This window comes from Sinocyclocheilus rhinocerous, unplaced genomic scaffold, assembly GCF_001515625.1.
Source record: "Sinocyclocheilus rhinocerous isolate Xijiao unplaced genomic scaffold, SAMN03320098_v1.1 scaffold37, whole genome shotgun sequence".
Taxonomy (NCBI): domain Eukaryota; kingdom Metazoa; phylum Chordata; class Actinopteri; order Cypriniformes; family Cyprinidae; genus Sinocyclocheilus; species Sinocyclocheilus rhinocerous.
The window spans coordinates 179761-192248 of record NW_015663585.1 but is presented as its reverse complement, the minus strand read 5'-3'; the positions used below and the strand labels follow the sequence as shown (position 1 = coordinate 192248).

Genomic DNA, 12488 nt, shown 5'->3' with positions numbered 1-12488 from the left:
CACAGACACACACACACACACACACACACACACTCACATACACACAAACACACACATACACACACACATACACACGTTGTGAAAACTGAATGTTCTCATAAGAAGCTCGTTGTTGGTCTGAGAATGGTCACAAACACACACTATACGCCGGCGCTAGTGAGGAGAGGGTGGATGTTCTGGGGGTTCAGGTTTGGGGTCATGAGGTCATGAGGTCACCTCTAAACCTGCGGTCAGTTCTACCTCCCCACTGTGACCTTCAGCCACACCCCTCTGCTCGGAGGGGCACCTGTTGGGTGACTGCTCATCATCATCATCATCATCAGTGGACAGAGAGAAGCTCTCTCCTCCAGACTCGCTGTCGCTGTGGGGACCGGCCCTCGCGGGGCCCACGTGCGTGAGGGGCCCGGAGAAGTTAGCCGAGTTTACACTGCTGGAGTCACTGGAGTCACTGTCAGACTCAAACTCGTCGAGGGCTCGCACTGAGCTCAGCGGCTCCACACACGCAACACACGCTTGATAATACACCGCAGGCTCCCAGGGGCCCTCTGGAGGCTCAGGTACCTGAGGCTGAAGTTCCTCTGCCGGCGGCTGCTGATCCTCTTCTTCAGCCGGATGACTCTCTGATGGCTGCCAGAGAAATAAAGAACATATGATCAACAGGCAGAAAACCAAACAGAATCAACAACAAAAACTGAATTAGCAGCTTTTATATCTTCTAACTAGTAAAGTACAATGCAAAAAAAATGCTTTTCTTAGATTTTTGTCTTGTTTCCAGCCAAGATACCTAAAAATTCTTAAATCAAGAAGGATTTTTTAGATAAGTGAAAATTATTGTCGTTTTCAGAAAAAACAAGTCAAAATTAAGTGAGTTTTTCCTTAGAACAAGCAAAATAATATTATTTCAAACAGAAAACAAGATTATTTTGCTTACCTCATTGGCAGATTATTTTGCTTTTTTCAAGCAAAAAACACTTAATTTTGACTTGTTTTTTTCAGTAAACAAGACAATACTTTTTACTTGTCTAGAAAATCCTTCTTGATTTAAGATTTTTTAGATATCTGTGCTGGAAACAAGTAACATCTCAAGAACTATTCACTGAGATCACACTACAAAAACATGTCAAACCACCAATAATCACAGCATTAATTTAGCTTCTTTAGCTTTAAATTAAACTCTTCAACAAAAATGTGATTGGCTCATTTGACTGAACGGCCGAACTTTGTGTTTGTCTTTTCCATTATAAATACCTAAACTTTTCTAAATCAACATACATCTACTTAAAAAGCAAAATGACGTAATATATTCATTCTTGTTTTCTGATAGAAATGATCAAAATTAAGCAAGTTTATGGTTACAATTATAAAAAATATCTGCCCATGGAATAAGAAAAATAATCTTCTTTTCCATTTGAATGAAGTTGATTTTTCTGACAGATTTTTTTCGTTGTTTTAAGCATAAACTCACTTGATGTTACCAAATCTTCCACAAGTAAAAAAGTAATTTTGCTTCTCCACTAAATGTATCTTGACTTAAGAATATTTAGATATTTTGTACTGGAAGATACAAAACAAGACAAAAATACTAAGCATAATATCAACACTGCTCCCGTTTAGTAAAAATGAAATGACATGATGTCTGACAGACACAAGTCTGATCGAGGACAGACTCATTTCTAGAGTTTCTTCAGAGCTGCACCTTGTGTAACGCGATCGTCTGTGTGATCGGAGCGGGAGACACAGACGCAGACGCAGACGGAGTCCAGCTGCGAGTGGACTGCAAGAGTGCCGTGAGCTCAGGAGACATCTCATCAAAACTGGGCTTAGGCTGAACAAAGAGAGACACACAGCGTTAAACACGCATACACACACACAAGAGCATTCTGGGTAATTCAGGGAGTGAAGGGGCTCATTTAGGACTTATTCATAAGAGAACACCTGCTGCACTGTATATGCATTGTGCAAAGAATTTACTTTATAATTTACAAGAGAAATAAAATTAATGCAATTTTTAGTTTTTTTAAATGCATTTTTCAACTTAAAATCAGAGTTGTCTCCCGTAAAGGCTGGAAATACAGCTGCATGAATCATTTCTGAGCCAAACACACCAGTGACATGCAAACAGTGAGAGTGAGAGAGCGGATCGGTTTGGTCAGAGAAGGATTCAAGCAGCTCAAAGATTATGACGACCAATAATCTTATGTATAACGTTTGTCCAGCAGGTGGCGCTAACACCAAGCTGATGGAATGATGCCTACAAAATGTTGTTAATTTGCAGAAGTGCTGCAGGAACACAACTTTACCTCTTGTTTAGTGCTTCACCAGCAGATTTGTTATGACAAACTTTGAAGTTGGCTTGATAAAGCTAGACCAGAAAGTTTAAAAAAGTTTTAAAAGCTTGAATTTATATGACGACCAATAATCTTATGTATAACGTTTGTCCAGCAGGTGGCGCTAACACCAAGCTGATGGAATGATGCCTACAAAATGTTGTTAATTTGCAGAAGTGCTGCAGGAACACAACTTTACCTCTTGTTTAGTGCTTCACCAGCAGATTTGTTGTGACAAACTTTGAAGTTGGCTTGATAAAGCTAGACCAGAAAGTTTAAAAAAGTTTTAAAAGCTTGAATTTATCTCGTTTACAACAAAGACCTTCTGCAGCCATTTGACTCATGATCTCTGAAGATAAAAGAGACTCTCTTATGAATAAACCCTCATATCCAGCAGCAGCCAGAGCGCAAGACAAAGACGCTGCCGTTCCTCAGTCATGACTAAAGCAAAGCAGCGGCATTCTCCAAAACAATGAAGAAAACAGGCTCCTGCTCTCAGGGTCGGTGAGAAGAGGCTCAAAACAACAAACAGTGACAGCAAATTCCAGCCAGAGGGATTTGTATCAGACCAAAACAACCGAACTCAAATCAGGAGCGCGTGTGGAGCTCTGGCTTCAGAGTTCGTCTGAGATCTCAAAGCCAGGCCGAGGAGAAGCGAGACGTCGGGAAATCCTACCACTCGAGCTGTCGGAGACGTTCTGCTGAGATCCACAGGAGAGCGGAGACGCATCTTACTGATCTGCTCAGACACAACGGAGAAACCCTCTAGAGATCCGGTGAGTTTATCTTCTGGAGGTTCACCGGACGACGTCGTGCTCGAGGCGGATGTGAATCTGTAGCTGGCGATGCGTTTCTTCTCTGGAACCTTCGGGGGGACTTTTGGTGGTACTTTAGGAGGAACATGCTCTGAAGAACCAACAGAAGGAACCTTTATGGGTTCAACCTTTCCTTGGACCACCGTAGAAACCTTTTCTGGCACCTTCGGAGGAATTTTCTTTGGAGAAACCTCTTCAGATACGACGGATGATGGTTTCTTTGGTTCCACTGGAGGAAACTTTTCTGGTATCTTCAGAGGAGTCTTCTTAGGAGAAAACTCTTCAGATACAATCAAAGAAGGTTTTTCTGGAGGAAAAGTTTCTTGTACTATGGTAGAAACCTTTACTGGTATCTTAGAAGGAGTTTTTCTTGGATAAACCTCTTCAGATACAATGGACAAGGGTTTTTCTGGAGGAACCTTTTCTGGAATCTTAGAAGGAGTTTTCCTTGGAGAATCCCCTTCAGATACAATGGACAAGGGTTTTTCTGGAGGAGCCTTTTCTGGAATCTTAGAAGGAGTTTTTCTTGGAGAATCCCCTTCAGATACAATGGACAAGGGTTTTTCTGGAGGAACCTTTTCTGGAATCTTAGAAAGAGTTTTCCTTGGAGAATCCTCTTCAGATACAAACAAATAAGGTTTTTCTGGAGGAAATGTCTCCTGTACTATGGTAGAAACCTTTTCTGGAAGCTTAGAAGGAGTTTTCTCTGGAGGAAGCTCTTCATATTTGGCGGAGAAGGGTTTTTCTGGCTCAACTGGAGGACGTTGTTCTTGTACTACGGTGGAAACCTTCTCTGGTATCTTACGAGAAAACGTTTCTGCTTTGACTGGAGGACGTTTATCTGGTTCAAACGGAGGAACCTTGTTTATAATGACCCACCCGTCAGACTCCTACATGTAACACACAAAGATCATGTTAGCAGACTGGAGGGAAAGCACCGTTAGTCACGCCTGATCCATGAAGACTGAGACGGACAGACAGACTGACGCTGCTGAGCTCAATGACACACATCATCATGATCATGAGCATCTGATGAGGAGGAATGGATCACCTACCACATCAACCTTCTCTTCCTGCGGCTCCAGAGCTGCTGCGGCCACTTCCTGTATCTCCACCGCTGCTTCCTGTTTGAGCTAAAGCAACAGACATTTAAAAAAAAAAAAAGAGTCAAAATGATGGAGCTGAATGCACTGCACTTTTTCTATTTAGTATTTTTGTCTCATTTTCCATTAAAAATATCTAAACGTTCTTGAAACAAGATACATTTACTTGAGAAGCAAAATGACTTAAGATATTCATTTTGTTTTCTGAGAAAGTTATCAAACTTTTGTTAGTTTTTACTTAAAACCACACAAAAAATATCTGCCAATGGGGTAAAAAAAAAAACTTAATTCAAAGGAAAAACAAGATTTTGTGCTTTTGTTGAAGATCCAGACCACATCACATGTCTAATTATTTCAATAATAATTAATTAAAAAAATCATGGCCAGTAGTTTTAATCAAAAATGGCTGCAAGAAATGTATAAATTAAATAAATAAATGTGAGGTTCATAATATATTTTATATAAATCTCACAAAATGTATTTTATTCTTTAATTTCCTACACACACACACACACACACACACACACACTCACACACACACACACACACACACACACAATTTCTTTAATAAAAATGGATTATAAAAAGTCATAGCAAGGAGTTTTGATCATCATAGAAGTACTACAAAAATGCCATAAATGAAGAAATATTTTTTGAGAGATTTATAATAAAAACGCAATTAGACAAAACGTAATTAGATCAACACAATTACATAAAAATAATATATGGAAAATATAATATATAAAAGAATTTCTAAATAATTGAATCATAAACTGAAAATTAAACATAATACTCAAAAAATAAATCTATAAGTAAATAAATATAAAATACATTTTAAATAAATAAATAAATGTGAGGTTTATAATATATATAACATAAATCTCACAAAATGTAATTTTAAAAATTTCTTTCTCTGAAAACAAGTCTTCAATACAGAAGGATGTTGAGAGAATTCTTCAGAAGCGCAGCACACAGATCCTGATTAAGGACAGGATTTTTCCTGTCTTTCCCTCTGTCGGGTTTTATGTAAGCGGCACATAATGATTTTCTCTGATCTGAAGTGCTTAGAGCAGCTAAACGCCAGAACCGTGAGTGTTTCTGGAGCGGAAAAACAAAATCAATAAGAGGTTTTCTGTTGCTCTCGTCTGAACCGGCTGCATTCAGATCCTTTTCAAAGAACGGCTTCTTTTAATTACAGCAGCGTCTGGTTTTCCATTCTGATCAACACATGCGAGACGTGGATCTCACCTCGTCCGGCTCCAGCGGCTCGATCATGGGCGCTTCGTCCAGACGCGGGGACCGCAGCGGAGACGAGGACAGACGCTTCTCCCACTCGGTCAGCCCCGTGCGCTCCGGTCCTCCCTCCAGGAACGTGCGCTTCAGCTCGCTGATGTTGGTCTGATGCTTCAGCAGCTCGTCTGGCGTTTGCTCGATCTCCTGAACAAACACAACAAGTCAAGTCACCTGTGTTTATACAGTGCTTATAACAATACAGATTGTATCAAAGCAGCTTTACAGTATTAAATAAGAAAATAGTGTGTAATAATGCAGAAGGATAATAGTAAACACTCAATTTTCAGTTAAAGGCAGTTAATTGAATTCAGTGATGTCATCATCCAGCTCAGCTCAGTTTAAATAGTATCTGTGCAATCAAGTCCACGATATCGCTGGAAAATAAGAGTACTGAATACTTACTGAATAGTACTGAATACTGAATGCAGGCTCTGGTGCTGCTCGTGTGGTTTTTGTTTCAATTAAATTAATGACCATGTTTCAGTTCATATTTTTGCACTTTTATGGGATTTTATTGTAGGTAAATTATATTTGTGACCCTGGACCACAAAACCAGTCATACCCCAGCGACTTAACACTGCTTTTGTGCTGCAGGGTCACAAATATGGAACAGGTATGGTGAAAAACAGCCAGAGACTCACCGTGCAATCCAACCAAGGTGCACAGACCAAAAAAGGTTCCCAAAAATACTAGAAAAAAGTCTGTTTGCCTTGTTGCCTTGTCTTTTTTCATCTCGCTTGTGACGTTTTGATTTTTGAGAGTGTGCGGACTTTTTTCTAGTATTTTAGTTTTTGAAATAGTTATGATCCATTTATTACCAGTTTTTTTTGGAGCATAGACCAGAAAATGAGATTTTCAACTTAAGTCTGTGCTTCAAAGCATTCAGAATTGACGACAGTTTAAGTTTGATCTCTTTTTAAAGAAGACACTTGGCAGATTATCGCTGAAGTGAAAAATTTTACAACATTCTAAAAAAGTTACAAAAGTTTATTATTAAGAGAAATGCACTAAAATGCAATTTTACAATTTTCTATGATGTATTTTTTCTAAACATGTTTTACTTTAAAACTGAGAAAATCAAAGGCATAAATCTAAACAAGTTGTGTTCCAAATTTGAGGTTGATATCACAAAAAAATTAGCTTTCAGTCAAATTATGTTTGGGCGCAGTACCAAACGCTTACACTTCCCATTCGTTTCCAATGCGATCATTCTTGACCGCGAACAGTACAAGTACATCTATTTTTTCAGGACCCTTTCACCTTTTCAAATCATGACCATTACTTTTTTTTGTGTTCACATTGCACGTGCCAAAAACTTTACCAACTTTCGTACCATTCCAAATGAAGTAAAAAAAAAAAAATTTCTAAAAAACTTCTGTAAAAGGTTCTGAAAAACAGACTCTCTCCTTTAATTTGCCTCAAGAAGCTAATTAAATGCATTTAAAGCATTGTATGGAAACAATTAACTGACATGCATAAAACACACACACTCTCTGTTCAACTGCACACACACTGCAAACACAGAGAGCTAATCACACAAGGTATAAAATTCATTTTCAGTGAGTAAATCAGCTTCACTGCCACTGCAAACACACATCAGTGCTGCTGGGATAAATCACAGACATGAACACAGCAGCATCAGTATCGAGTTAAAACACGTCCATTCCTTACCGACCTCTAACATCAGCTTACTGTGTCTCACAAACACATTCTCTCCTTTAATTCGCCTTATGAAACTGGGCTGAAGGAAACACAGATCCATTCATGTATTCATCCTCGTGAGTCTTTGTGTTCACACCAGCAGCAACACACACATCTCACACGCTCTCAGTGTCTGTCAGCAAACACTCAGACACACATATATGATTCAGCACTATACAGATTAAAAATAAGACACGAGGAATGAGAGATTGAGTTATATTGCGAATATACAGTATATCACACACAGTGACTGTATTCACTCTATAGACAGCTTCAGATCACTGGACAATCAGAAGTTTTTGTAATTATACATTTTTTATAAGTAAATTTTTTTTTTATAAATATTGTATATACACTATTTATTTCTATAAATTATAATATTACTATTATTAATAAAATATTATTATTAAAATAATTTTTTAATAAAAATGTTAATAAAAGTATTTTTAGATTATTGGAGCACATTTTACATGAAAATACCATTTCAAAAATTCACATTTAATTCAGTGTGTTGCTTGCTGATTCTTTGTGAAATTTACTAGTTATTTCTGAGTGAAAATTGTTTTTACACCATTTTTTTTAATCAGTGTACACTAAATAATTTGGTGTGGATTTATTTTTAAAACAATTTTCAGTCAGAAATAACTAGTAAATTTCACAAATACTTACAAATAAATGGCAAGTACCGAAGTAGAAAGGCTAAAATAGTGTTTTCTTTCAACTAATAATCTTTCTTTACAACTTTGAAAAATCATATTTACAGAGTATAAGTGTATAAAACTAAAAGTGTTTTAATATGTAAGTACAGACTGTTGAATCTTACCTGCGTCTTTGCTTCAGATTCGTCCTCCTGATCCGACTGCACAACAGACACAAAAACATGCGAAATTATGACACATGAGAGTAAACGCTGATATGAAGGAATGAGACGCTTGGGATCATTAGGAGGCTAAACTCATTAACATGACAGGCTTAATGTTTCCATCTCTAGAAGAACAATTATGATTATTAGTCATTATCAGATTAAAGTTTAATGAGAACATCAACAGCCCTGCCATATCTTAATGAGCAATCTAATTACTGCAATCGCTCATTGCATTCTTGTTTTTCTGCTTGATTTTCTGACGTCACAGATCTGATCACGTCTGTCATTATTCAGTTTTTTACTGAAGAATCTGAAGAGAGATCAGATCACAAACCTCGGTGGCCGTTAAATCTCCATCGATAGCAGTGTCTGTGAGATCAGTCTGATCCAACGAAAGCATGAACAGACAGAGAAGCAGAACTGTTAGTTAGGGTTAGTTTACCCATGTGTCCTGTCGGGCTGGTGTCGGTGGCTCAGTTAGCGTTAGTTAGTGTTTGTTTACCCGTGTGTCCTGTCGGGCCGGTGTCAGTGGGTTAGTTAGCGTTAGTTAGGGTCTGTATACCCGTGTGTCCTGTCGGGCCGGTGTCGGTGGGTTAGTTAGCGTTAGGAATCTTAGAAGGAGTTTTCCTTCCTGTCGGTGAAAATTGTTTTTACACCATTTTTTTTGTTAGGGTCTGTTTACCCGTGTGTCCTGTCGGGCCGGTGTCAGTGGGCTCGGCAGCGACGGTTCCGTGGCTTTCGTTATCTCGTCCTCTTCCTCCAGCACTGACACACTCTCCACCAGCACCAGTCGAGTCTCCTCACGCTCCTCCTCGCGCGTCTCCTCGACTTTCTTCTCCGGCGTTACCGTGGTGATGAGGTCACTCATGGCAATGCCTTTGGCCGTGCCGTACAAGGCCGTACCCATCTCTACACACACACACACACACACACACACACACACAGACATCAGTGCTGCATCTGCATTCACTATAACAAACACTGCCTGCATTATATCACTGAATTAAGACTGCAGAATTATTTTATTCTGCATCTTTACTATTGCCTTTGTTTACTTAAAATATAATATTATTTACACACATTGTTAAAAATAATGGTTCCTAAAGTATGTTTTTGCAGTGATTTTTGGTTCAACAAAAAATCTTTCTTTAAACAGATCTTAAAAGAACCATTTTTTCTTAATGTAAAGAACTTTTTAATAATCTAAAGAACCTTTTGATCAATAGAAAGATTCTATGGCTGTTAAATGTTCCTCATGGATCCATCAATGCCTTTAATTTTAAGATTTTAATTTTAATTTTATTTTTAACTACAGCATTATATATATCGTTTATAAATCCAGGTTTTTTTGTTCTCTCCGAAACAAAATAATTCAATGCACTTAAAAAACACATTTAATCAACTAAACTAATAGGAAATCATGAATCTTCATGGTTGTGATGTCATAAGCATGAGCTCATTAGTTCATAATGGCAACAAACACACACACACACACACACACACACACACACATGTGAACACAGCAAAGTATGTCCATTCAGTTACATGTGAAGTGGTTAGTCAGTCATTACAGAGGTCGTTTATGAGAACAAGTTTATTTATAATCATCAAAGAGAAGCTGGATAACGATCAAGGAAAAACTGAATGACTCTGGTGAGTCTGGTTTATTTCTGGTGCAATAAACCCTTGCAATGCTGTATTTCACTGTCTCTGTACTTATACTCCGCACAATGACAATAAAGCTGAATCGAATCTAATCAAAGCAGAGCTCAGGGAATATAAATGGAATGTTTTTGGATATGGTGCTTTTAACTTCTGGAAGTTTGCAAAGTCAATTTTTCTCACAAAGTTTATAAAATAAATCATTGTAACTGGTCTAGGGCGTGATCGTGATGGATTCACTGTGATTCACGGTTTGTTGCTCTAAAAGCTCTAAATAAGCTGTAATTACTGATGATTGTACCACGGTACAACATTGAGTGATTTCTACAGAAGATCTGAGTCTGAACATGATGCTGGTTAAGTGATGCAGTGCTAGTTTTCCTCCTTTTTGCCTGTAATATTGAACTTTGCATCAATCAATAAAACAGAACAATGATGCACACATAATGATGCTTCAGTGAGACTTTGGCTTATTTTAACCAGACTGTTAGAGACAATTACAAACAAAGCCATCCGACAGTGACAGACCAGGGTTATTAAAGTTACTAACTGAAATAAAATCACTAAATAAAATATTATCAATAAAATAATAAACAATTACAAATCATCTAAAAATTATTAATAAAATAATTATTAATATACATTTATACTAATAATAATTAAAGATATGAAACAATCTTATTAAATATTAAGTACCAATATTAAAACATAATAAAAAATAAAATAATTTAATAAAATAAAAACATTATTTCAGCTAGTTGCCAAAGCAACATTTCTCATTTTCATTAATTTAAAACTGATAATAACTAAAACTAAAACTGAAATAAAATGAATAAAAACTACACCAACATATATAAAATAATAATAATAAAAATGTCAAAAACACACAACAAAATTACTAAAACTTTAACTAGGATAAAAATGAAAACATGAAATATAAAATAAAAAAACTAATTTAAAATATTAATAAAAACTATTAGTATCTCAATGATTGTAAAACAACACTGACGCAGACACAGCATGTGCAAAATCAAAGGCGTCTGAAGCAGAAGCGCGCTAGAGCACCAGCGCATGCCTGCCGCATGCACACACAACCTCAGACGATCAGGGTCAAACAAGCTGTATCTACAAGCGTCAGGAATACAGAGAAACGTCTCTACCTGTTGGTCTAGTGCCATTTACATTGACTGTCGCTGTGTTGACTGGCGTCCGCCGAGCTGAGGAGATTCACACAAACACACACACACACACACACGTCTGAGCAAACACAGCATCACAGACACTGACGCACACATCAGACTAGATCACATGCAGAAAAATACATTAACCTCTGAAAGTGTCTAATCACCTCAGTCACATTTATAAACGTCTGAATGTCTTTCATAAGTGTCTGTATCTACAGGATACAGTTTCTCTTCACTAATGTTACGTTTCTTCATTATGTGTGAAGTCTCAATGTGTTGGAATCAGGATTATTATAGTAGGCTAAAACAAAACCCATAAAAAATGTTTTAAATAAACTAAATATTAACTGAAATAAACATTTTTAATATATATTTTTTAAATAATTTTATTTCAGCTTGTTGCCAAAGCAAAATGTCATTTTATAATAACTTGCTGTACAAAATAACTAAAACTAAAACTGAAAAAAATTATGTAGACACATTTTAAAAAACAAAAAATATAATAATGACAAAAACAACAAAATACCTAAAAATGTAATTACATTTAAAATGAAAATACAAAAAAATTCAAAATAATTCAAAACATTAAAAAAAAACTATAATAGTATCTCAATGATACTAAAATGACACTGGTTTGAATCAGCGGGTGTTTTGGTGATTTTTAGTGGATGTTCAGAGGAACCACAGATAGAGAGAATCCCATTAATTACCAACATCATCCACTAATTAACCACAAACAAATATATTTAATATCTGATGCAGTGACATTGAGACATTTATGTGTGTGACTGAAGTGTCCAAATACTTTATAAAGTCACTGTACCAAACACTTGAACCAGTTATTATCCAGATAATGAGTATTCTCTAACTACTAGTTGTCAAAAAACTAGAGCGTTATCGTTCTACCTTAAGTATAGAAACCCATTATGATGATGTTTGATTAATTTAATCAGACGTTTAATGAGAAGAGATAATTAAAGATGCAGCACACTCTCTACACTGAACACATCCATTCATTCTGTGAATCATGTGTGTTAGTATTCACACGCAGCGCAGCGCAGTAATGCGCTCTGAGACCGCCGGCTTTATGCTGCAACACAACAGAAATGAAACAAACGCGTTCCAGGCCCCAGGAGCTGAGATTACATGTTAATGAGCCGAAAATCCCAGTCCTGCCGTGAGCCTCGCTTCTGTCTGAAAACTCTTTGATAACGGAAGAGGAAATAAAACCGGGCTGTTCAGAGAAAACAGACGTCTGCTAATGACTGATACTGAGGATGAGGAGAGCAAACAGGACATGAAGTAAAGCAGATGACAGACACTCAAACTCCAATGAGACTCAATGAGATGATGACGTCAGACGAACAACAGACAAACGACAGACAAGCATGAGCCATTTGATATCACAACAACTATATATCATTAGTTTTGCTAAAGTTTCAAAGAAAAAACAGCTTATATTAAGTATCTACAGCCAGACAGACAGACAGACAGACAGACAGAAAGACAGACAGACAGACAAACAGACAGACAGACAG

General features: G+C 37.1%; 1 protein-coding gene across 1 annotated transcript in view; it reads right to left on the bottom strand.

The window, feature by feature from the left end:
* Positions 1-12488, bottom strand: part of LOC107728994 (band 4.1-like protein 3) — a 31328-nt gene that overhangs the window by 5323 nt on the left and 13517 nt on the right. The window contains exons 10-17 of the mRNA XM_016539339.1: positions 8787-9013; positions 8439-8486; positions 8063-8098; positions 5494-5682; positions 4198-4275; positions 3004-4032; positions 1697-1825; positions 562-627 (exon numbers count right to left, since the gene is read on the bottom strand). Coding sequence (XP_016394825.1) covers positions 562-627; positions 1697-1825; positions 3004-4032; positions 4198-4275; positions 5494-5682; positions 8063-8098; positions 8439-8486; positions 8787-9013 — 1802 coding nt within the window. The remainder of the gene's footprint in view (positions 1-561; positions 628-1696; positions 1826-3003; positions 4033-4197; positions 4276-5493; positions 5683-8062; positions 8099-8438; positions 8487-8786; positions 9014-12488) is intronic.